At 48.0% G+C, this 26,599-nt stretch overlaps 1 protein-coding gene and 1 long non-coding RNA gene across 2 annotated transcripts in view; one reads left to right on the forward strand and one right to left on the reverse strand.

The window, feature by feature from the left end:
* Positions 1-1,785: 1,785 nt before the first annotated feature.
* On the reverse strand, positions 1,786-18,485 carry C18H16orf46 (chromosome 18 C16orf46 homolog). Its single transcript, XM_051847034.2, is given in 5 exon segments — positions 1,786-2,151; positions 10,861-11,192; positions 11,195-11,798; positions 17,034-17,272; positions 18,347-18,485. Coding segments are annotated over 4 exon segments (1,164 nt in total). The 5' UTR covers positions 17,235-17,272; positions 18,347-18,485; the 3' UTR covers positions 1,786-2,124.
* A 147-nt stretch (positions 18,486-18,632) lies between these two features.
* Positions 18,633-26,599, forward strand: part of LOC127491338 (uncharacterized) — a 101,005-nt gene continuing 93,038 nt past the window's right edge. The window contains exons 1-2 of the long non-coding RNA XR_007919977.2: positions 18,633-18,769; positions 22,913-23,005. This is a non-coding gene — a long non-coding RNA (uncharacterized lncRNA). The remainder of the gene's footprint in view (positions 18,770-22,912; positions 23,006-26,599) is intronic.

Here is a 26,599-nt window from a genome sequence, read left to right on the forward strand (position 1 = left end):
GCTCATGGCCTGCCTTACCTTTCAGCTGGTTGGCTCGGTTCCCTTGTGCCCTGGACAGCCCCCTTTCTGTGTCTATAAAAGCTCTTCCCCTCCCAATAAAGTTGAGAACCCGGCTGCGCCCTGGGTGTTGACTTATCTCCTGGCTCTGGTGTGGTTCCTTTGCTGTCGACACTCATCATCCCGCTCGGCCCCTGAGCTCCCCAGGCCGGCCCTGAGGAGCTCTATTGGACCTGCTGCCCTGTGAACGAGCAGCAGGTGGGCATCTGGGGAGTGAACCAACAGATGGACAGTATCTCTTTGTCCTCTCTGCCTTCCAAATAAAATGAAAATAAGTGCATTTAAATTTTTTCACCAGAATAAACTCTTAATTCTGTATTTTCTAGAAACTTTTTGAAGTACTCTCATGTCAGCTGTTCTTTGCTCATTCACCTTCAGGAAAGCCAGATCCGTGTGTTTCTGATTCTCATAAGACCAAGGGGAAATTAATGAAAAATTGGGTAGGCTTACATCAGACACTGAAATTTGAAGATGCTTTTGATCTGAGGAAAATGAACTAGTGATATAGGCTCTTTTATTAATACTAGCAAATGATGACCTTATATTCTTGTTTAGTCCTGTAGGGCCTCGATTTTAGAATGTCTCGATTAATTCTACTCCAAACCTACTCATCAAACAGTGTTGTCTCATACAGACTCCGGAGAGCACTTTCTATCTGGTCCATCGGAAGTGATGCTTCTCAGACTTCCAGAGAAGAAGAACAAGTAATTTGGGGGAATTTAGGGATGAAGCTGGGACTTCTTTCTTCCTTATATCCCACAGTATTATCTGTGTGTTGTCATCAGAAGTGTGCTGACACCCACTGATGAGTGCGAACACTAGGAGAGGACAACATACACCTCCTTTCTACTCAACATCTAAGTGACTGAACTGCTCAGCTTTAATCCGGCGTCTTGAACAAGATACTGGCAAATAAAATGCTCTTAAAGCCAAAGAAGAAGCGTAGTTTTGTCATGCTTCAATCCAGGATGTTGTCTGAGATGTTGGAACTGTGTTTATTAGCAGATACATGTGTACAGTAGCTTACACATCGACAGAAGCAGACTGAGATCCTTGGGTTGTGGTTCTCAACAACCACATCAGTGCCACATTTAGAAGCAAGTGTGTGTGCACGGAACAAGGCCTAGGCTGTGTGAATGAATAAAAGCAGCCTTATTTATGTAACACTTAACTGAGACATGACCAATACTTACTCAATTCTTTCAATGACAGAAGAAAACATATATTGCCTTACTAACAAATAATGAAAAAAAATTGTAACTTTATTCTAAATCCACAAAACCCAAAAGGCAAATCTGTTGCCACGATCCTTCATTAAATGTAGGTACTGGGGCTGGTGCTGTAGCGCAGTAGGTTAATGCCCTGGCCTGAATAACTGGCATCCCATATGGCTGCCGGTTCTAGTCTTGGCTGCTCCTTTTCTGATCCAGCTCTCTGCTGTGGCCTGGAAATGCAGTAGAAGATGGTCCAAGTCCTTGGGCCCTGCACCCATGTGGGATACCCAGAGGAAGCTCCTGGCTCTTGACTTCAGATGGGCTCAGCTCTGGCCGTTGCAGCCATCTGGGAAGTGAACCAGCGGATGGAAGACCTCTCTCTCTCTCTACCTCTCTGTAACTCTGTATTTCAAATACATAAACTAAATCTTAAAAAAAAAATGTAGGGACTATGTAGCAAGTAAATATTACAGGACGTAAAGCTGTACAAAAGAAACCACAACAACAAAAAAAGTTTAAAAGTGATAACTTTTTAGTTTATCAGTGAAACAAATATTTCTGAAAATGGAAAAACTTGCTGAAAAAAATATCTCCATAGCAACTCTGTTACTCTCAGAAGTACATATATCACCTCTACACAAACCAACTCTTTTTTGCTTTTGGGCTAAAGGAGAGAGCTGTTCACCCGGATGTCTGCGTGAGACCCTGCTGCCAGCTCTGCATCTTCTCGCTGTGTCGCCCGAGTGCTCATGGTGATCCACGCTCTGTCCAGGTCCTGGGTGAAATATTTGGTTTTATGATTGCGTCCCAAACAAGCAGCTGCTTAGGACTGAATTTGAAATTGATCCCTGTCCTACTTTATCTTCTTCTTTTTCCAGTGCTGTAATGAGAAATTTAGTGACTTCAGAAAAGAGAGCTTATGTTACAATAGAAATTTGACAGGAGTCAGTGCCTCTGAGTTGATCTCACAAAAGGCTATTTTTAACCATCAAAACTCCCCTCAAGAATTTTTTCCTTATTTACTAAGTGGGGATGAGTGTTTTGCCTGGCACCTGATATCTGATTGCTTAGTCCATTGCCATGTCTCTGTCTCCTGACCCCAGGTCCTGGCTTTGACCTGGCCCAATCCTAGCCATCATGGACACATGAGAGGGGAGCCAGCTGGAGGGAACACATGTTGTCTGTCTCTAATTTAAAAAACAAAATTAAAAAAGCATACAAAAATCAATATTTTACATTACATTTTTGAGAAGCCATCCAAACTGACAAACTATGCTTTAGAAATATTATTTGGGCTCACAGAAATAATGTTTTTTCAGCTATATTTGAGAATTGAATGCTGTTAATGAATTACAAGCTAGTATTTTGTTTCTGTGCACCTTATCTGGTAAGATGTTGTATATCTTTAAACCATTTATATCACTGTTCTGTAACAAAATGTCTCTAAGTAGTAAAAACTGTTCAGGCTTAAAGCTGTTTAAATAGTTACCATATTGATGTGTCTCTCTGACATCTGCTTTCATGAAATTTACACTAGAGAAATCAGTCTGAAGATTTCAGTGAACAGCCAAAGACAGCCATGAACACTAACAGGGCCAAGTGGTTTTATCCCAAATTCAGCGTTAAGAGCACGTGCAGATTAAAACACAGAGAGGTTTCATGGAGATCAGTTCTGTGGTGCTGAAAAAGAGACCACAGTATGTTTCCAACTTCACTGTCCTCACGTTTTAACAGGAAGAGAAACTTCCATTTTAGAAGATGCATTTTAGAAGGGGGAGAAAGGTTCCTGGTTTAAGCTAAACAAAAGGGGTAGGGGGTGTGTGTCACTTTGATACATACACGTGAGGGGCAGATTTGCCAGTGGGTACAACGGTGAGCCAGCACAGTACTGGCTGTGTAGGCCAGTGAAAGAGAATTCTGGCATTAACTGCACACTAACAAAATTATCTTGAAAATCTTGCCAGAGCAACAACACTTACTCTTCTGAGGGAGGGATAAGGGATGCAACAGCTCTTGCTTGCACTGCTGTTAGGACAGAATGTCCCAGACAAAGGCAGGCTTGTGGTCACTTCTAAGGGGCATGCAGGCAGGTACCACCAAAAGACAAGATGGGACCAGAGCACAACAGAGCACACCGTAGGAAGCCCTACAACTCAAGAGGAGCTGTGCCTTCCGGGAGGAGGTGTGAGTTTCCTGCCTTCCCTTCCCATGTGTGTTGCGGGTTCTGCCTCCCCCTCTGAGTAAAGCTGTCAGAGAAGATGCCAACAAGGACCATCTGTCCTAGAATCAATGATTCCCTAAAGCAGTGGTTCTCAGGGCCAGCACTCTGGCGCAGCAGCTTAAAGCCTGGCTTGAAGCGCTGGCATCCTGTATGGGCGCCGGTTCTAGTCCCGGCTGCTCCTCTTCTGATCCAGAGCTCTGCTATGGCCTGGGAAAGCAGTAGAAGATGGTCCAAGTCCTTGGGCCCCTGCACCCACGTGGGAGACCCAGAAGAAGCTTCTGGCTCCAAGCTTCGGATTGGCACAGCTCCGGCTGTTGCGGCCATCTGGGAAGTGAACCAGTGGATGGAAGACCTCCCTCTATCGCTACCTCTCTCTGTAATTCTGTCTTTCAAATAAATAAAATAAATCTCTAGGCCGGCGCCGCGGCTCACTAGGCTAATCCTCCGCCTAGCGGCGCCGGCACACCGGGTTCTAGTCCCGGTCGGGGCGCCGGATTCTGTCCCGGTTGCCCCTCTTCCAGGCCAGCCCTCTGCTGTGGCCAGGGAGTGCAGTGGAGGATGGCCCAGGTGCTTGGGCCCTGCACCCCATGGGAGACCAGGAAAAGCACCTGGCTCCTGGCTCCTGCCATCGGATCAGCGCGGTGCGCCGGCCGCAGCGCGCCAACCGCGGCGGCCATTGGAGGGTGAACCAACGGCAAAGGAAGACCTTTCTCTCTGTCTCTCTCTCTCACTGTCCACTCTGCCTGTCAAAAAAATAAATAAATAAAATAAAATAAAATAAAATAAAATAAATCTCTAAAAAAAAATAAAAGCAGTGGTTCTCAATGGGGGCAATTTTGCCCTTGGGGGTCATGTGGCAGTATCTGGAGACGTGGGTTGTCAGAGCTGGGAGTGCTGCTGGCAGCTGGTGGGTGAAGCCCAGGAATGCTGCTCAATATCCCATAATACACAGGACAGCCCCCACCCCAGAGAATGACCCAGCCCAAACTGGCAATAGTGCCTTGGCTGAAAAGCCCTGCCGACAGATGGCTACAGGGTGGAGTGGAGCTCCAAGCACTGCTGCATGGGTAGTATCAAGCTGGGCCACTTGTTCCTCAAATGTAATTCTACATGTAAGAAATTATGTTGCTTAGAAAGTATGTGTAAGGGGGCTGGCGCTGTGGCTCACTTGGTTAATCCTCCACCTGCAGCGCCAGCATCCCATATGGGTGCCGGGTTCTAGTCCCGGTTGCTCCTTTCCCAGTCCAGCTCTCTGCTGTGGCCCAGGAAGGCAGTGGAGGATGGCTCAGGTGCTTGGGCCCCTGCACCCGTGTGGGAGACCAGGAGGAAGCACCTGGCTCCTGGCTTCGGATTGGCACAGCGCCAGCTGTGGCGGCCATTTGGGGAGTGAACCAACAGAAGGAAGACCTTTCTCTCTGTCTCTCTCTCTCACTGTCTATAACTCTGTCAAATTAAAAAAAAAAAAGTATGTGTAATGAGAAAATGTTGTGTCCTTGTTATCTTGGGTCAGAGATTTTAAAAGATCTCTTTTTAGGGTTTTTACTATCAGCAACTTCTGAAATGTATAATTTGAAATTCACTTTGTACTGCCAGTGACCAGAGCAAGGCTGATCAAAACTGGGACAGAAGGAACTGTTCACCGTTTGGAGTATCCAGTCACGTCTGCAGGCAAGTCAACGGTGCGACAGTGGCAGAATTGGGAAATACCCTGAGATAACCCCTCCTCCAGGGCAGAGGCAGCACAGCCCAGTGTCAAAGTGTGGGTGTGGCAAACAGCTACGTCTCCTAGCGGTTCTCAGCTCCCAGGAAATGGGAAGATGCTTCCACTTTTACTTAGTGCAGTGGATACTGGAGTTACCCTGAGACTGTTCACAGCTTTGCTCTGGGAGACTGAACTTGTAAAGTGAACTTCTTCCTGAAACACAAAATCAGCACAAGAGTCATGGTCTTTACCCCCATAGCGATGGTGTTTACAGTCGTGTAGTGGAAGTTCAGGCAAAGCAAGATGAGGCATTATTTTGAGGGCTGTTAAAGAACAAAGACGTGTTGAGTGTCCAAATGAGAGGATTCTGTATGATTTCTGAACAGTCAGTCATTAGAGGGCAGTTACCCAGCTATTTACATTGCATCAGCCCATTACGTGCAGGAAAGTCACGTTTCTGCTGGAGTTGAACATGCGTGAGCTGGGACTGTGCACTCCCACCTTACAGCAAGAACTCTGTCTGCTCTACACTACTGCACCAAGGTAGCACTGGACACAAGCGCAGACACCCCATGCAGCCCGCAGGCCCGTGGCTGTGCCTGCCCTGGCCGGCTGGGGATGTCCACAGTGAGAAGACTGGGGCTTCTGGACCCCAGCCCTAAAGCTCCTGAATTGGGAGGGAGGAAGTGAAAGCAAATTTGATTCGAATCATTTTGGTTCGAATCACTGTATAGCATGGTCTTTGAGGTACAGGCAAATTTCACAATAGAAGGCAGAGTGGAGAGTAAAATGAACAAAGCTGAACTAAATTTAAGGGTGGCCGACCAGAGTAGCCCAAGGTCTATGTGCTTGTCCAAACACAGCCAGGCCTTACTCTGATGTAAAGTCTTCCCTCTGGCCGGCGCCACGGCTCACTAGGCTAATCCTCTGCCTGTGGCACCGGCACCCCAGGTTCTAGTCCTGGTCAGGGTCAGGGCGCCAGATTCTGTCCTGGTTGCTCCTCTTCCAGTCCAGCTCTCTGCTGTGGCCCAGGAGTGCAGTGGAGGATGGCCCAAGTGCTTGGGCTCCTGCATCCACATGGGAGACTGGGAAGAAGCTCCGGGCTTCAGATCAGCGCAGCTCCGGCAGTTGCAGCCATTTGGGGAGTGAACCAATGGAAGGAAGACCTTTCTCTCTGTCTCTACCTCTCACTTCTGTAACTCTACCTCTCAAATAAATAAATAAAATCTTTAAAAAAAACATAGGCTGAAGACTGACATAGGGAGCTCTCCATGGTTGGAGTGAAGGGGGCTCGTGGTTGGCACAGTGGTTAAGACAATGCTTGGGACACCCACATCCCATGTCTGTGCCTGGGTTCAAGTCCCCTTTCCATTTCCAATTCAGCTTTTTGCTACAGTGCATTCTGGGAGCCAGCAGATGATGGCTCAAGTGTTTGGGTCCCTGCCACCACACGGGAGACCCATATGGAGTTCCCTGTTCCTTTGCTTCAGCCCAGCCCAACCCCAGCTGTTGAGGGCATTTGGGGAGTGAACCAAAAGATAACAGATCTCTTTCTCTCTCGCTGCCTTTCAAATAAATAAAACTTAAAAACCAAAACCAGGCCTGAGGTGAGCAGGCCTGAGGTCGACGAGGCTGGCAGCACCCACCTTGTGCCATACTCGCCCCTCCAGGACTCTCCCACACATTCCATGACACATAGCTGCAGGCGGCATAGCTAGCACAGCAGAGGACCAGTTTGGATGCCCTAGCTAATCTGAGCAAAAACTGGAACAAGGCAGGGGTGGGGAACCTTTTTTCTGCCAAGGGCCACTTGGATATTTATAACACCATTCATGGGCCATACAACATTATCAACCTAAAAATTTGCCTGCTATATAGATTTATTGAGTTTCAAGTCTTGCCCGTGGTTGCCCTGGCAGGAACAGACCAAATGATTTTGCATTGTTACACAATCTATTGGCCAGAGGTTCCCCCCCACCCCAGCCTGAATGGACTTCACCCATAGAGAAACAGGCTAACATAGGCTGAGGCCAAGAAGACTCCAAGGGGCTTCCTGGATGACCCGAGAGGCTACTGGAGCAAAGAGATGCCCTAATGCAAGACTTTTTTAATCCATTCACAGAGGACTTTTCAAGTAAATATTTTGTTAACCATATTAATTATGTGCTCAAAAAGGATGCTACCAATCTTTTCCTTTTTGAAGTAAACTTACTTTTTCCATTTCCTACTTTTTTTTTTTTTAATTTGACAGGTAGAGTTATACACAGAGAAAGAGACAGAGAGAAAGGTCTTCCTTCTGTTGGTTCATCCCCCAAATGGCTGCTACAACTGGCGCTGTGCCAATCTGAAGCCAGGAGCCAGGCGCTTCTTCCTGGTCTCCCATGCAGGTGCAGGGCCCAAGCACTTGGGCCATCCTCCACTGCCCTCCTGGGCCACAGCAGAGAGCTGGAGTGGAAGAGGAGCAACCGGGATTAGAACCCGGCACCCATATGGGATGCTGGCGCCGCCGCAGGTAGAGGATTAACCAAGTAAGCCACGGCGCCAGCCCCGATTTCCTACTTTTAACAAGTATATAGAATATTTCTGAATACTAAAAATAAAATTTGCTGCAACACAATTTAGTTTATTTGCCTAAATATTGTGATTTAGGATACTGGCTAAATTTTAATTTCATAATTGCTAAAAAATAAAAGTATTTCCTTCTGTTACCCCATAAAAATGTCCAGGATGGCAACTCTTTTTTTTTTTAAGTTTTTAATTAATTTATTTGCAAAGCAGTACAAGAGAGATCTTCCATCCACTGGTTCACTTCACAAATTCCAGCAACAGCTAGAGCTGGGCCATTCCAAGTTCCAAGACCAGGAACTCCATCCCGGTCTCCCACATGGTTGGCAGGAACTCAAGCATTTGGTCCATTATCTGCAACCTCCTAGGCATGTTAGCAAGAAGCTGGACTGGAAGTTGGAGCAGGACTCAATCCCAGACTCACAGACACTCCAATATGGAAGCAGCAGCTTAACCTGCCGTGCCACAGCGTGCACCCCCAGATGATGCCTCCTGAACATAAGTGTTATCATGCATGATGCTATTTCTAAATGAGTCAGACTAAAATGTACTAATCTTTACTACACTTGGGTCTCCTGCCTTGTTGAGAATGACCCCCGCTTCATTCTTTGTTATTTTATGTTTGCATCTAAGTCTGTAGAATATACTACATATCTGAACAACCAAAAAAATCCACTGTAACTTCGTTCGATCAGTGTTTTCAGACTGCCTCACCTCCTCAAGAGGTAGCTGTATCAGGCTGAGTGGGGCTGGCCCCTCGCCCAAGCTGGGACACACCCTCACTCTCAGACACTTCTTAGACTGAGTTCATGCATTCATCTGCTGTTTTAAGAGGGTGCCTTCAAAAATCCACAGCCTTAGCTGGGCAGACTGCTGGAGCCAGATGGTCCTCAAACAGTGCCCGGCCCAACACCACACCGTCCAGAAACAATGGGCAATCAGGCCTCCTCCTCCGTACAGAATCCAAAGGGTTCCGTTATGCAAGAAAGAGAGGGAAAGAAACCCAGAGTTGATACTAGACTGTAAATGTGAGTTCAACCTCAGTAGGCAAACTCCCTTCTTACCAGTGTTAAGCCACAGTCATTCCAGCATTTCTGGTGCTTTCTAGAAGCATACCAACAGAAAGAGACCTGGGCTAACAGACAAGACATTACAGAGTTACAAGTATGGAAAGCAAACATTTACAGTGAAATTCTATCTGCCCCATCAATTCTGGATGGAAAATCCAGAATCCAAGTACAAAGCACCTTAAGCAAATTCAAACGATACAATTAAAAGTAGCTTAATGGCTATTCATGTGACAAAATAGCAATGTCAGAACATTTGTCTATGTAACATCACTTGGCATTTAAAAAACGTATGAAAGTTTAATTTATGTACGGCCTCAAGAAATATGCACTGGAGTAAATGGAAGGCAGAAGGGAGGAGTAACAGCCGCATTCCAAAAGTGCCTGGGGCTGAGGCTTCCCCGTGATGTACGCTGAGGAGGGAGAAAGCACATCATGTGGTGGCAATCACAGGGCTCACTCCCTAAACAGCTACTTAGTCTTAACCGGTTTCTCAGGATGGATTTTGTGAAGCTGTGGCTGTAACTTCCAGACACAGAGATCAGTGCTGGGCTGCAGTGTGAGGATGTGACCAACTGGACATCATCAGAGCAGACGACGGACAGTGACTACCACAGAAGTGACAGAGCACGTGCTATCCCGGACACTTAGGAAAGAAGCCTATTTACATAGACACAGGCTGGGGTTTTCTGTTAAAACAAGGCACCAGGGAATGGGTATTTAGCCTTGTGGCTAAGACCCCCCACAACCCATATTGGAGTGGAGTCTGATTCCCAGGTCCAGCTCCTGACTCCAGCTTCCTGCTGATGCAGACTCTGGGGGCAGCAGTGATGGCTCAGAGTTGGGTTCCTGCAACCCACACCCTTGGGAGACCCAGAATGGCTGCAGCCCTAGCCCAGCCCTTAGCTGCTACAGGCATTTAGAGAGTGAACTAGCTGGATGAAAGACTTCTCTCTCTTGATGTTGCTATCTTTTCTTCCCTCTCTCTTTATCTCTCTGCATCTCAAATACATAAAATGTAATTTAAATTTTTTTATAAAAGCAATGTTTCAAATCTTCATTGCAAGAGAAAAAGAGGCGGCAGGCGCCGCGGCTCAATAAGCATTTAATCCTCCACCTAGCAGCACCGGCACACCGGGTTCTAGTCCCAGTTGGGGCGCCAGATTCTGTCCCGGTTGCCCCTCTTCCAGGCCAGCTCTCTGCTGTGGCCCGGGAAGGCAGTGGAGGATGGCCCAGGTGCTTGGGCCCTGCACCCCATGGGAGACCAGGAGAAGCACCTGGCTCCTGCCTTCAGATCAGCGCGGTGCGCCAGCCGCAGTGCGCCGGCCGTGGCGGCCATTGGAGGGTGAACCAACGGCAAAAGGAAGACCTTTCTCTCTGTCTCTCTCTCTCACTGTCCACTCTGCCTGTCAAAAAAAAAAAAAAAAAAAAAAAAAAAGAGAGAGAGAGAGAGAGAAAATGAGGCAAGAGTGAGAAACAAGGCACTCAGTTCAAGAGTGGGAAACAGTGAAATTCTATCAACCCCATCAGTTGAAGATGGTTCAACGGTGGGAAACAAGGTACTTAGCTAAGGCATTGGGGTGGGGAACAAAAGTCCCTACCAGACACCCCTGTACTGGGGAAGGGCAGCATGGAGGGAGGCCGTGGGATTCCCCACCTTCCCCGGAGCTTCTACTAGGAGTGCAGGCTGAAAGCTGCAGAGGCAAGACGGGTGACCAGTTCGCATTTGGTAAATGGCAGAAGTAGGCATCACATACACTTGGTGTTCCAGAGGAAAAAATCCAAACTCATCCGAGGAAGCTCAATTTCCTCCAGCTCTACCGTGAAAATAGCAAGAGGGGAGCAGGGGGGAGGAAGGGAATGAAGGCAGGAGGAAAGAGAGTATGGGGGAGGGGAGTGAGAAAGAGTGGGATGGGAGCAGGCAGTGGAGGAGAGGAGGAAGAGAATAAATGCCAGCCATGCTCATGCCCAGGGAATTCTATTGACAGCTCAGAGGAACCTGTGAGAGGACACGGGGATGACAACTCTGCTCACTGTGAGGGACGGCAGGAGAGCTCCGGGCAAAACTCTGCTGTCCAGCGTCTGGGGCCTGTCGTCCTCCTGGGCCCCCGTGACCCCATGCTTTTGCGTATTCACGGGAGGTTTCTGCATCTTGGCTTTGAACTTAGCTTTGTAGTGTTGCATCCCCTGCCTCTGCAAAAGCTTCAAGGTGGTGAGATAGTGAGCGGTGCTGGGGCTGGGCAGGCACATCTGCTTGTTTTCAGGCAGGGAGCATGGCTCGGGATCGGACAGCAGGGACGTCTGGGCCCCTGGAGACAGAAAAGGCCGCACGTCATTGACCTTCAGGTGCCTGGCCAGCTTATGGGTCTCTCTTCACCTTCCCCACCAATGGTTTTCAACCCATATGCACGAACCACACACTCATCCTTCTCCACACTCGGCACCTTCTCTCCCAACTGCAACAAAAAGTTCTTACTCTTATCCAAGCCGTTTGGGGGTGAAGCTTTCAGGGGAGGCAGAACCAAGAGGGCCTTGGAAGTCAGGGAGTCTGAGATGGAGAGCCCTCTGTCGGCGCCTCCGCCGGGACTCCTGGGTGCCTTGCCCCTAACAGTCTTGGGGACGGCCCAGTCTTCCATGCACCAAATAAACTCTTTGATTTGCAGGCTTTTTTTTTCTCCATGAATGTAGGTGGGAAAGTAGATTTTGCTAATCTCCCTGGAAGCAGTGGTGGGGCCCTGGGGAGGCCCCTGACTCTGGGAGGGGCTGCTCTGATCCTTCTCCGAGCCTACCTCAGCTACAGCCCCTGCCTCCAATTTCCCGGGTCCCGCGGGAGGCCTGGCCTCGAGGCTTCCTTGGGGGAGGTTGAGACAGAGTAAACAGCTGCTGTTGGCACTTTCTCCTACCCTCGCCTTTTTTAGCTTCTTTCGTGGCCAGATGCAAGCAGTTGGAGAAATCTTCCCCCAGCCTTGGACCTGCAAATAAAGCAGCATGTTACCCTCACACCAGTGGCCCAACCTCCAGCGGCCCCAGGCAGAGCACATCTCCTTCGGAAGGCCTGTTTGAGCCAATATTTCTCTTAAAACTGACTCACTTTTCACAGACTTTCAATATCTATGTTAGCATCACACTAACGAGTATTTATTAACCCTAAATACTAGCAACAGTATGGTTAACAGTAAGATACTAAGCAACAATGTCACTCTATGTGCTGATTGTATTTCTTTTAAGATACACATTAAATTCAGAACTATTAAAATCAAAACTGTCCATACTTGTCCCACCTCCAAGGATTTCTCGGTCTTGTTTCCCACGCGTGGGGAAGTCTATGGCTGGGAGGATCTGGTGGAAGAGCAGTGAGCAGAGGCAGGGTTCCCCAAGCACACGCACACCCATGCCACTCACAGCCCCCGTGGGCTGACCTAGCCAGAGGCTAGAGGGTTGCCACATAAAAATAAAAGACCACATTTGAGGTCTACTCCTGCTAAATAAATTAGACGTTGTTCATCTGAAATCCAAATTTATTTGGGCATCATGTATTTTCCTTTACTCAAGTCTAGCAACCCTACCTTTAATCACTGGATTAGACCAAGATCCCTTATAGCTTTACATTTAGGACTCTGCCATTGATTCCAAGAATGCTTTAAGAATAAACCCACGTTTGAGAAAATACTAGTAGGGTGAATCCTGCTTGCCCCCACTTGGTCATCTTTTTATGAATCCATTTTTTTTTAATTTTTGTAGCTGATGTGCAGGAAGCACAGTGAATACCTAGAACTGTGACACTGATGAAGGGAAATCTCATCCACGAAGCCTCATTTCCTTACAGAGACGTGTCATACCATCCTTTGGGCCTCTGCTGGGAAAGTAAAATCAAGTCTTAAATAATGCCTTTTTTTGTTAACTTTATTGTTTTATTTATTTAAAAGGCAGAGTTAGAGAGAGAGAGAGGAGAGAGAGGGAGAGAGAGAGAGAGGTCTTCCATCCACTGGTTCACTCTCCAAATGGCCACAATGGCCAGAACTGGGCAGATCCAAAGCCAGGAGTCAGGAGCTTCCTCTGGGTCTCCCATATAGGTGCAGGGGCCCAAGCACTTGGGCCATCTTCCACTAATTTCCCAGGCACATTAGCAGAGAACTGGATCAGAAGTGGAGGAGCTAGGACACAAATCAGCACCCATATGGGATGCCAGCACTGCAGGCAGTGGCTTTACCCACTATGCCATGGTGCCGGCTTCAAATAATGACTTTTAATTGTATCCTTTAAGTATTGTAGATGTAGGACAGCACTATAGCATACCTCTGTGAAGGTATCCTCTGTAAAATATCTCATACCTGCTTTATGATGCATAGTAGTGACCGTGCTTTATCAGCATTATTTTTTTTTTTTTTTTATTTGACAGGTAGAGTTATAGACAATGAGAGAGAGACAGAGAGAAAGGTCTTCCTTCCATTGGTTCACCCCACAATGGCCGCTACGGTCAGAATTGCGCCGATCCGAAGCCAGGAGCTAGATGCTTCCTCCTGCCCTATGCGGGTGCAGAGGCCCAAACACTTGGGGCATCTTCCACTGCCTTCCCAGGCCACAGCAGAGAGATGGACTGGAAGAGGAGCAGCCAGGAATAGAACCCTGCACCCATATGGGATGCTGGTGCCATAGGCGGAGAATTAACCAAGTGAGCCACGGCACCAGCCCCCAACAGCACTATTTTTTTTAAAAAAGATTGTATTTATCCTCTTCCAGTCCAGCTCTCTGCTGTGGCCCGGGAGTGCAGTGGAGGATGGCCCAGGTCCTTGGGCCCTGCACCCACATGGGAGACCAGGAGGAAGCACCTGGCTCCTGGCTTCGGATCGGTGCAGTTCGCCAGCTGTAACGTGCCGGCCATAGCGGCCACTTGGGGGGTGAACCAACGGAAAAAGGAAGACCTTTCTCTCTCTCTCTCTCTCTCTCTCTCTCTCTCTCTCTCATTGTCTAACTCTGCCTGTCAAAAAAATAAAATAAAAATAAAATAAAAAAATAAAAGATTGTATTTATTTATCTGAGAGGTAGAGTTAAAGACAAAGAGAGGTAAAGACAGAGAAGTCTTCCATCTACTGGTTCACTCTTTAAATGGCCACATTGGCCAGGAGCTGGGCTGATCCAAAGCCAGGAGCCAGAATCTTCCTCTGGGTCTCTCTCACCGGTACAAGGGCCCAGGCACTTGGGCCATCTTCTACAGCTTTCCCAGCCCATAGCAGAGAGCTGGGTCAGACTAGAACCGATGCCCATATGGGATGCTGGTGCCACAGGCGAAGGCTCAGCCTAGTAGGCCACAGCACCAGCCCCATAGCAACACTATTTTTAATGTTATTCTAGAATGTTTCCTTTCCAGATGATTGAGAAGCTAATAAAAAAAAAATGTGGTGCTAGGTACCACAACAGTAACAGAACCTTGCTATTTTGAGGGGTTTTGTTTTTCTACCTTTTTTTAAGAAATGGAGTGTGCAAGATAGCTTTATAATTTTGTTTAGATGTCTCTAGAACCTGGAAAAGCTATTGCTGCTAAGGATACATAATGTATTACTATTACTGGTCTTTACTTTTTTAATGTTTATTTATTTATTTGAAAGAGTTACACAGAGGAGAGACAGAGAGAGAGAGGGAGGTCTTCCATCCGCTGGTTCACTCCCCAGTTGGCCACAACAGCCAGAGCTGTGCCAATCTGAAGCCAGAAGCAAAAAGCTTCCTCCAGGTCTCCCACGCAGGTGCCAGGGCCCAAGGACCTGGGCCATCTTCCACTGCCTTCCCAGGCCATAGCGGAGAGCTGGATTGGAAAGTGGAGCAGCCGGGTCTTGAACCGGCATCCATATGAGATGCCAGCACTGCAGGCGGCAGCTTTACCCACTATGCCACAGTACCAGCCCGTATTACTGGTCTTCATTCACACACACACACACACACACACACACGTTTATAATTGAATTTTTGGAAACTTTAGCTGTGCTGTCAACTCCGAAAAAAGTACCCCAGTTCACAGGGTGAAGTTGCATTGTACAGAAATTAACAGCCGTATTGGTCTAGAAGTGTTCATTTTTTTCCCATTTGTACAAGGGTAATGCAGTGTATCAAATATATAAGGTCTTATCTACATGGCTCTGATTACAGAATAAAGTATTCTCTAAAAATAATGAAAAAGAAAAAGAATAAACCCACAGGGTTCTGAGTAAAATCACCAGAAAGGAACCTGAGGTTTGCAGAGGGGTTAGCACAACAGTTAGGGCAGTCAGGTTCCCCATCTGGGACCTGGATGGCAGCCTTGCCTCGGGCACACCTGGGATGCTGGTTCACTTCAGATGTCAAGGGGGACTGAAGACAACCTGGAGAACTAGCCAAGCACTACTTATTTTAATTAACTAATTAATTAATTTGAAAGGCAGAGTTATAGAGACAGACAGAGACATCTTCAATCTGTTGGTTCAGCCCCTAATGGCTACAGTGGCCAGGGCTGGGCCAAGCTAAAGGCAGGAACCTACAGCTCCATCCATCTTCCACTGCTTCTCCTAGGCCGTTAGCAGGGAGCTGGATCGGAGGCAGAGCAGCCAAGATTCGAACTGGCGCCCACATGGGACGCCAGTGTTGCAGGCAGAAGCTTTGCCTGCTAACACAACACTGGCCCAACAGCATTGCTCACTTCTGGATGGGGTTACGGAGGCACTCAAAGAGGAGGTAACGTTTTGTCAGGGTTCTCCAAAGGAACAGAGCGATAGGGTAAACAGAGAGACAGATAAATAAGAAGGGACTGGTGAGGGCTCAAGCAGTTGGGAGCAAGAGAAGTCCCAGGACAGGCAGTTGTGCCTGCTGGAGACCCTGGGATGCCCGTATCATGGCTTCATCCAAGACCAGAAGCCTCCAAAGAGGGAAGCCAGTCGTGAAATCCTCAGTCTGAGGACACAGAACTGAGAACCGAGGGGCTGCTGGCGTGAGGCCCGGAGTTCTGATGTCCAAGAGCAGGAGAGCAAAGGGAGACAGCGAGGACACTGCCCCTTCTCTGCCTTTGTATTCTCTCTGGGCGCCAGCAAATTGGAAGGAGTCCGCCTACAGTGACGGTAGGTCTCAGGCACTCAGCCCTCCACGCACAACACACTCTTAAGTAATGCCTGAGGGCTGGCACTGTGGCATAGCCGGTTAAGCCGCCACCTGCAATGCCAGCGTACCATGTTAGTGCCAATGTGGCACATGTTAGTGCCAATCTAAGTCCCAGCTGCTCCACTTCTGATCCAGCTCCCAGATAATGTGCCTACAAAAGCAGCAGAAGATGCCCCAAGTGCTTGGGCCCCTGCACCGATGTGGGAGACCCAGAAAAAGCTCCTGGCTTCTGGCTTTGGTCTGGTTCAACCCTGGCTGTTGTGGCCATCTGGGGAGTGAACCAGAGGATGGAAGATCTCTCTATCCCCATGCCCCTCTCTATAACTCTGACTTTCAAATAAATAAATAAATCTAAAAAAAAAATGGTGGGACAGTGCTGTGCTGTAGTAGGTTAAAGCCCAGCGTGCAGTGCCGGTGTTCCATCTGGGCACCAATTCAAGTCCCAGCTGCTATATTTCTGATCCAGCTCTCTGCTGTGGCCTGGGAAAGCAGTAAAAGAGAGACAAAGCCCTTGAGCCCCTGCACCAGTGTGGGAGACCTGGAAGAAGCTCTTGGCTCCTGGCTTTGGATTGGCCCAGCTCCAGCCATTGTGGCCATTTGGGGAGTGAACCAGCAGATCAAAGACCTCTCTCTCTCTCTCTCTCTCTCTCTCTGTTCCTCCCTCTCTCTGTAACTCTGTCTTTCAGATAAATAAAATAAATCTTTAAAAAAAAAAAAGTAAGTAAGGTTGTTATATAGCTGCTTCACATGGCTACTCAAAGGCTGAATGAGCAATTAAAGCAATGAGTACAAAGCTGTCCCTATAATAAGGGCCAGACATTCTCAGTAACAGGTATGGCTATATCATCAGTGCAATTTTACCTCTGTTCCAGGAGTTACTCTTTTTCCCGACTGCACAATTTTTTGGTAATATTAACTGTTTCAGGAGAAACATCTGCAGTCAACACACTGAGGTGCAAGATCTAACTAAGAGACTCACATCACTGTGTTCCTAAAGTCGCACTTAGGAATGCATGCAGTTTGCATTCCTTAAATAAAAGGCTTCTTTGGGGAAAATTAAATTAAAAAGAAAAAAAGATACTCACTGCTTCTTCCCAGCCAGTCCCAATGACGAACTCACTGGCTCTTCCATCTTGTTCAAGCGTCAGGTCACTGATACTGAGAAGGCAGCACACGTGACTCCTCTCACTCCTTTCGTCTGGACAAGAGCAGCTCAGCTCCGTTTCTTCTGTACTTTGGATTTCATTGCTGTCTAAATCAGCCTCATTTTTCTGACAAAGATCCATTACCAGTAAGGTTGCTTGTAGTTTTTAACATCTTCTTTCTGAAGTTTAAAGAAATGCAGACTGAGCAGAGTTTTACATATGAATTTGTTTAAAAGGAAATTCAACACCTGGGTGAAATGTTTCTATGACACAGTCAGAAACAGACTGAGAGCAAACACTGCAATAGATGAAACCAGCTCCTACCAACCACTGACTTTATAAAAGACAAGGCCATTTTAATTACAGGCCACATAGCAGTGAGGGACAGGCGCAGTCACGAGTCAGTCACCGCCAGCCGGCCTCCTCTGCCCGCCCTGACAGCCCTCTGAACTGGCTTGTGGCGCTGGTGTCTGGCATAGCGTTACGCGCCACTCGGACACCCGCCTCCCAGGTCAAACCTCGGCCTCCATTCGGCTTCCACTGTGCAGGGGAGTAACCGGGTCAACGCTGGAAAGCAGAAATCTCCCTCCCTCTCTCTCTCCGGTTGTCTCAAAGTTAAACCCGTGCACCACTCAACCTGCACAATCGGTCCCATTTCCAAGAGTCGAACCTCTCCATGTTAAAAATGTGTACCGTATTACTATGCCTACAGGGCACAGCAACTAAACCAATCCATTGCCAGCTCTTCCTTAATTAATTCACTAAGTGCCGGACACCGGGAACAAAATGGCAAAGCAGAGTGTCAGCTCTGACACAGCTTAGAAACGGGAAAGCACAGGTCTTCCAAGGCACAGCTCACGTGTCCCTGCCAAAGCCCGAGCGCGTCCCTCTCGGCTCCGCCCTCTCCCAGAACAGCCCCGCCTCCTGCCAGCAGCCCCGCCCCTTTCTCCCGGGGCCCCTCCCCTTTTCCCATGGTTCTCCTTTCCTCGCCTAACTCCTCCCCTTCCTCCAGCAGTTCTTACCGCGCCACGCGACGCCTGCCCTTCTTCCAGTGGCTGCCCCCGCACCAAGCTCCACCCCCGTGCCCCGCCCCGCCCCACAAGAGCAACGCCCCTCCAACGGCTCCGCCCACTGGCTCCGCCCTGCTTCTCCCAAGTCCCGCCCACGTTTCGCCCGGCGCCTAAGTCCGCGCTGCCTCTCCCTCTCGCCTGAGAGGGTCCCTTCCTCTCGAAACGAGTGGTCAGGGACCTTACCCCGGGGACGGAGAAGCGGCCGCTCACACTCTCACGTGGGGCCTGGCGGGGTGGAAGGACCCAGGGTGGACCAGGACGACCCGGACAGCGACTGGCGGGGCCGTCTCCCGGGGTTACGGTCGCGTTGGGGGCGGGCCCGTTTGTATGTGCTGCGGAAGTGACGTAGGCAGCCTCACGCGACAAAGTTGAGCGCCCGCCGGCCACGCGTTCCCGGCAGGCTCCGCGGCGCCGCGGGTGCCTGAGGCGGCTGTGCGGGGTCCGCCGTCGCGGGACCTGTAGGCCGGGACGTGAGCGCGGGGCTGCGGGCCCAGCGGGAGCCGAGTCTCCTCAGACGTGCGCAGCTGCTGCTGGCGGGACGGAGCTCCTCAGCCGTGCGCCGTCGGCTTGGGGCCGGCTGGCCGGTCGGGGCACCCCTGGAAATGGGTATCGGCGTGTTTTATACGATGAGGGAGCGCAGCCGCGTTCTAGAGCCAGCGGCTCGCGGAGGACCTCGCAGAGCGCCCTGCCCGTCACGCGCGTGGTGGTAGCCCCCGCAGAGCGCCCCTGCCCGTCACGCGCGTGGTGGTAGCCCCCGCAGAGCGCCCCTGCCCGTCACGCGCGTGGTGGTAGCCCCCGCAGAGCGCCCCTGCCCGTCACGCGCGTGGTGGTAGCCCTCGCAGAGCGCCCTGCCCGTCACGCGCGTGGTGGTAGCCCCCGCAGAGCGCCCTGCCCGTCACGCGCGTGGTGGTAGCCCCCGCAGAGCGCCCCTGCCCGTCACGCGCGTGGTGGTAGCCCCCGCAGAGCGCCCCTGCCCGTCACGCGCGTGGTGGTAGCCCTCGCAGAGCGCCCTGCCCGTCACGCGCGTGGTGGTAGCCCCCGCAGAGCGCCCCTGCCCGTCACGCGCGTGGTGGTAGCCCCCGCAGAGCGCCCTGCCCGTCACGCGCGTGGTGGTAGCCCCCGCAGAGCGCCCCTACCCGTCACGCGCGTGGTGGTAGCCCCCGCAGAGCGCCCCTGCCCGTCACGCGCGTGGTGGTAGCCCTCGCAGAGCGCCCCTGCCCGTCACGCGCGTGGTGGTAGTCCCCGCAGAGCGCCCTGCCCGTCACGCGCGTGGTGGTAGCCCTCGCAGAGCGCCCCTGCCCGTCACGCGCGTGGTGGTAGCCCTCGCAGAGCGCCCCTGCCCGTCACGCGCGTGGTGGTAGCGCTTGCGAGCGCCCCGAGGGGCGGCCCGAGGACCCCACCTCCCGCCTCTTCCCACAGCTCCGCTTTCTGGTTTAGAAAGCGGATCATTTCTGCTGTAGAAAAACAACGTAAGTCCCTTCCCGCGCTGTGACAGAGGCGTTGGCCGAGAGCCCGGGCGACAGCTCCTCGTTAACTCCCAGCCCACGGGGGCTGTGGAAAGGCTCCCTCGAGAGCTGTGTGTGTCGCACCGTCCTAGTATGTCGGAACAAAGGACTTTCCTAAACTGCGACGACTACCTTTTTTTTTTTCCTACTTAAAATATTCCTGTTTGTATCCGAATGTATTTCACAACCTGCAAAGAAGGTTAGCCTGTAAAATGCATCCAAAGTCAAATTTCGCTAGTTAAAAATTTTCATCATAAATAGTAGCAAAGGGTGTAATACCCAGAGTATTATGGTTGTTGACTTGTTAAGAAAGATTTACTCACTAGGCTAATTCTCCGCCTGCAGCGCTGCCACACCGGGTTCTAGTCCCGGTCGGGGTGCCGGATTCTGTCCCGGTTGTCCCTCTTCCAGGCCAGCTCTCTGCTGTGGCCAGGGAGTGCAGTGGAGGATGGCCCAAGTGCTTGGGCCCTGCACCCCATGGGAGACCAGGAGAAGCACCTGGCTCCTGCCATCGGATCAGCGTGGTGCGCCGGCTGCAGCGCGCCGGCCGCGGCGGCCATTGGAGGGTGAACCAACGGCAAAAGGAAGACCTTCCTCTCTGTCTCTGTCTCTCTCTCTCTCTCTCTCTCTCACTGTCCACTCTGCCTGTCAAAAAAAATTTTACTTGAAAGGCTCGAAAGGTAACAGAGGGGAGACAGATCTTCCATCCTCTGGTTCACTCCCCAAGTGGCCGTAACAGCTTGTGAAGGCAGGAGCCAGGAGCTTCTTCCAGGTCTCCCATATGGGTGCAGGAACCCAAGGACTTGGGTTATTTCCCACTGCTTTCCCCCGGCACTTGAGCAGGGAGCTGGATCTGAAGTGGAGCAGCCGGGACTTGAACCGGTGCTCACATGGGATGCTGGCATTTCAGATAGCGGCTTAACCCACTACACTAAGATGCTGGCCCCAAATGTTGACATTTTAAATAATACTATATCACTCTTCTAAACATTCGAAGAGAGAGCTGGCGCTGTGGTGTAGCAGGTCCTGCAGCGCCAGCGCCCCATATGGGTGCTGGTTCTAGTCCAGCTGCTGCACTTCTGATCCAGCTCTCCGCTATGGTCTGGGAAAGCAGTAGAAGACGACCCAAGTCCTTGGGTCCCTGCATCCACATGGGAGACCTGGGGGAAGCTCCTAGCTCCTGCCTTGTGGCCATTTTGGGAGTAAACTAGTGGATTCTATCTCTCTGTGTCTGTGTAACGCTGCCTTTCAAATAAATAAATAGGTTTTTTTTAAGTATTCAAATAAACCTTAATCCATTGGCAATTTGGCACCCATCAACATCGAATTTTGTTTATTTAGAGAGCTCTGCTCTACAGGTTCACTCCCCAAATACCTGCAATGGCCATGGGCCTGAGCCTGGTTGGGGCTAAGCCCGGCTAAAACTAAACCGAGGTCTTCACATATATGGTGGCATGTAATCACTTGAGCCATCGTCACTGCAGCCCAGGGTCTGGTCTACATTGGCAGAAAATTGGTGTCAGGAGCCAGAACGGAAACAGGGCATTTCAAAAACTAGGCAAATGCTCACTCCAGTACCTATTTTAAAAGTCATGGATAAGCTGGTTAAAACATGGAAGACTTTCTACTGCTCGTTTCCTTAAGCTCATAATTGTGGGGTTTTTTTTGTTGTTGTTGGTTTTTTTTTTGTTTGTTTGTTTGTTTGTTTTTTTAAGGTTTATTTAATTTGAAAGGCACGGTTAGGAGACACAGAGATCTTCCATCTGGCTCATTCCCCAAATGGCAGCATCGAACAAGCCAGGCCAAACCTAGGAGCCAGGAACTTCATCCCTGCCTCCTGCATGGGCTGCAGGGGCTCAAGCATTTGGGCCATTCTCTGCTGCTTTCTCAAGTGCATTAGCAGGGAGCTGGTGGAAGTGGAACAGTCAGGACTCAAACTGGTGCCCATATGGGATGCCAGCACTGCAGGTAGTAGTTTAACCCTCTGTGCCATAGTGCCAGTGCTATAACTGTATTATAATTGTATACTCATTCTACTTCTTTACAAAATTTTATTCTAACATTTAAGAGTAGTCTCAGCAGCTAAACACAATTTAAAAAAAACCTGTAAATTGAACATGAGGGATGGGTGTTGTGGCACAGTGGGCTAAGCTGCTGCTTGGGACACCCACATCCCTAATCAGAGTGCTGGCTCTGGTCTTGGCTGTTCTGCTTCTAATTCCAGCCGCTTGCTAACACATCCTGGGAAGCAGCAGATAATGGCTCAGATGCTCGGCCCCTGCTATTCATATGGTAGACCCAGATGGAGTTTGGGCTTCCAGCTTCAGCCTGGCCCAGGCCTGCCTGTTGTGAGCTTTTGGGGAGAGAACCAGCAAACAAGAGATAACTCCTCTTCTTAAAAAAGAAAATAAATAAATAGAAACATTAAAAATTCTCATAAGGCCAAAACAGTTAAATTTCCCCTCCATAACTACTTTTTTTCTTAGAAGATTTATTTATGTATTTGAAAGGCGGAGTTATAGAGAGGCAGAAGCAGATAGGTCTTCCATCTACTGGTTCACTCCCCAAGTGGCTACAATAGCCAGAACTGTGCTGATCCAAAGCGAGGAGCCAGGAGCTTCTTCCAGGTCTCCCACATGGGTGCAGGAACCCAAGGACCTAGGCCATCTTCCACTGCTTTCCCAGGCCGTAGCAGAGCTGGACTCAAATCAGTGCCCATGTGAGATGTCAGCACTGCTATGCCACAGCGCTGGCCCCACACATAATTACTTTTATTCCTACTCAGTTGCCAATAGAAATGTATTACACATGTTGGTAAATATTCAGAGAATGTTAAAGTATAACAGAAAGAGACTGCCTCCAGCCTCCCAAATCCATGTTATCTATGCCTAAATATTACATATTGCTGAAATGAGAGTCCACTACAATTTTATTGCAAATTTTTTCATAGATATAAGCTCCCTTGTTCATATGAGGATACAAATTAAAGGGTTTAGTTACAGCAGTCTCCCAAGCTTTTTAAAACTTTTTTACACTGTAACCCCATAAACATTCACCAAAAATACCTCACATTCTATCAGCTGCTTACCATGTAGTTGGGTCCTCCAATTGTTGAAAACAATTTCATACCACCCAACTAGCAGAATTTGGTAGCCAGTCATAATGCTAATTTCTCAGTGTCTGAAGTTTACTGAAAGTCTTAACTAAGACTTACTAAATGTGAACCACTTATTCTGCTTTACAGAATGAAACATTGCCCAATTCTGGAACTGCAAATAAAACTGAGAAAATGTTTTCCTAAACAATTATCAAAGAGGCTGACTGAAAGTATACTCTTGTAAGTACATGTGGAAGTTGCCGGCTCATCCCAGTTTGAAATCTGTTGGTAATCACTGTTGACATTTAGCAGTTCAAGTCTGACAGCCTGGGAGCAGGAATGCTAAGGACAAACATGTTTGGCCAGTCATGGTTTGTTTCAAGATATTTTTATTTGAAAGGCAGAGTTTACACACAGAGAAAGAGAGATACCTTTATCCACTCATTCATTCCCCAAATGGCCACAACAGTTGGAGCTGGACCGGTCTAAACCCAAGAACCAGGAGCTTTTTCCAGGTCTCCCATGTCAGTGCAGAGGCCCATGTACCTGGGCCATCTCCTGCTGCTCTCTTAGGCCATTAGCAGGCAGCTGGGACTTATGAATTGGCACTCATGGGATGCTGGCATCACAGGCAGCAGCTTAATCTGCTAAACCGTGTTGGCCCCCTCCAGTCATGTTTATAAAGCAAGCCAATATAGACTGGGCAAAGCTACCAGAAACTCTAGTAGAATAAAACCTCAAGTAGCAAAAGGGAATATTTCAAAAATATAAAGATAAGGGGGAGGGGTATATGAGACCTCTGCTTCATAGTCAGTTTTGCTGTTAACCTTAAACTGCTCTGGCAAATAAAAGCTGTTTTTTTGTATTAAGGCAAGATGCAGCTTTATTAATTACATGACATAGCTGTTTACATTTTATTAAGAGGGTTAGAGCTAAGGCACTAGCCTATGCAGTGATGAATTAATTCACATACCAAATGATCCAATAAAATACACTTAAAGGGAAAAAAGATAGGCAGGTAGATAGTCAGTAGTACAGCCTTATTACAGGGCAGGAAGAGAAATTCAATCTCAGTGCAAAGGGCCCTCTCTGAGGATGGATGGCTCCTAGGAGTGGCTGGGTCTGAACGATTGCAGTGATTGTTGAGAGCAGTATGGAAGGCAGACTTAAGAGTTAGCATAATTTTAAAAGATTTTATTTACTTATTTGAGAAGTAGAGCTACAGAGAGGGAGAGAGAAAGGTCTTCCATCCAATGGTTCACTCCCCAAATGGCCACAATGGCCGGAGCCAGGCTAATCTGGAGCCAGGAGTGAAAGAACAAGTTGGCGTGGTCTGCTCTTTATAAGGTCTTAGAGTGGGTGTTACAGGGCAGGTATCTCTGAGAAGAGATGGGGGAAAAAATTGCCTGTGTCTTTCAGAAACTCCAACCACTGTTGTGTTTCTACTCCAGAAGTCATTGCTGCTTCCCACTTTTAGAACATTTTGTCTTTTCCACCACAAAATTCCCACTTATGTACTTTTTAAAAAAGATTTATTTATTTGAGAGTCAGAGTTAGAGAGAGAGGGAGAGAGAGCTCTTCCATCCACTGGTTCACTCCCCAGGTGGCTACAATGCCCTGGGCTGGGCTAGACTGAAGCCAGGAGCCAGGAAATTCATCCAAGTTTCCCACATGGGTGCAGGGGCCAAGGCACTTGGGTCATCCTCTGCTGCTTTTTCAGGCCATTAGCAGGAAGCTTGATCAGGAGTGGAGCATCTGGACACAAACCAGCAACCATATGAGATGCTGGCATTGCAGGCAGTGGTTTTACCTGCTATACCATAACACTGCCCCAGAACATTAAGTATTTGTTTAATTTTTATAAATATAAAGAGATTTCATGTATTTCATAGGTACTGTTCTAAGATGATAACCATACTTCCTTCCCTCACTCCCCCTCTTCCTTTTTTCTTTAATTTTTGCAAAGACATAATTTTAATCCCCTCTATAATCATAGGCTTAATTCACCAGTAACTGTAAAATTCAACCCAGAATACTGTACCCAGCATTTATAAATGAAGGTGAAATAAAGACCTTCCAAAACAAATTGAAAATTTGTCACCACTCATCTAGCCTTACAAATGGTACTAAAGGATGTACTACACCCAGAAATAGAGAAAGATAGTCATCATTATGAAAGAATGTGAAGGTAGAAAATCTCCTGGTAAAAATACAAAGGAAATCCAAAACAAACAACAGGAATACTTATGGAAAAACGGCAGGACCTAGTCATTATTTATCAATAATAACTCTGAATGTAAATGGCCTGAATTCTTCTATTAAAAGATACAGACTGACTTAATGGATTAAAAGACAAAAAACACACCTCACCAAAAAGATATACATAGATTCAAAGTGAAAGGATGGAAAAAGATATTTCATGCTAATGGAAAGCAAAAACAAGCAGAAATAGCCATGTCAATATCAGACAAAAATAGACTTTAGCACAAAACCTGTTAAGAGAGACAAAGAAGGGCATCATTTAACTATAGCAGAAATAGCCATGTCAATATCAGACAAAATAGACTTTAGCACAAAACCTGTTAAGAGAGACAAAAAAGGGCATCATGTAACTATAGTAAACATATGCACCCAATGCCAGGGCATCTGGGCATTTAAAAGTCACAGACTCCAGTACAATAATGGCGGACTTCAACACTCCACTCTCATAAACAGACAGATCAACTAGACAGAAAATCAAACAGCTAGTTTATACGACTGACCAAATGGACCTAATTGTTATCAACAGAACAGTTCCTCCTACAGGTACAGAATACACATTCTTTTCATCATTGCATGGAACTTTATATAGGATAGACAATATATTAGGCCATAAAGCAAGTCTCAATAAATTCAAGAAAATTTGAATCATACCATTTATCTTTTCTGACCACAATAGGCTGAAACTAGAAATTAACAACTTAAATTCTTAAAAAAAAAAAAAAAAAAAAAAACTAGAAAATGTGCAAACACATGGAGAATGAAGAACATGCTCCTGAAGAGTGGGTCATAGAAAAAAATCAAAGGGGAAGTAGAAAATTTCTAGAAATGAATTTAATGACAACACAACATATGAAAACCTATGAAATGAAGAGCTGGATTTTTGAAAAAATTAACCAGAAAAAAGGAGAATACTTAAGTATTTTTTTAGAGGTATTTATTTTAAATTTTAAATTGAGACACCAAGAGAGCATGCTCCCATCCATTGGTTCACTACACTCCTGAAATCCCAATAGCCAGGAGGCCAAAAGTGGGAACTCAATCCAGGTCTCCCACATGAGTGGCAGGAACTTGACAACTGGCCTGCTGTCTCCCAGGGAGACAGGAAGCTGGAGTTGGGAGCTGGGAGTCAAACCCAGGCACTCTAATGTGGGAACCTAATTTTCTAAGTGCAGTGCCAAACACTCCTATTTAATTTAGAGTAACATATGCCTAGGGATGATAAAGAGTAGACTAGGAAATGTAGCACTCCACATTTAACATGCAACTATTAAATCACTTACTGTCCCTATCACCTTTCTGAGAAATGGTGGTAGTAATGGGTGTCTTACCTAGCTTGGGCAAAGCAATATAAGAGATCACCTTCAAAACAAAAAGGTAAATTTATATAATTACTATGCTGATTTCGGGGACAGATTATGTGTGACTTGTATATTTCTAAAGCAGAGGGATTAGTTAACCCAATTAATAATTACTCAAATAGGGAGACAATTATCTGGATACTCTATTGTTAAGAGTACAGATGTACAGTCCAGCCGTGATGTGGCCATTAGGACACTCCTGGAAGGATGCTTT

The sequence above is a fragment of the Oryctolagus cuniculus genome, chromosome 18 (assembly GCF_964237555.1).
Source record: "Oryctolagus cuniculus chromosome 18, mOryCun1.1, whole genome shotgun sequence".
NCBI classification, from domain to species: Eukaryota; Metazoa; Chordata; class Mammalia; order Lagomorpha; family Leporidae; genus Oryctolagus; species Oryctolagus cuniculus.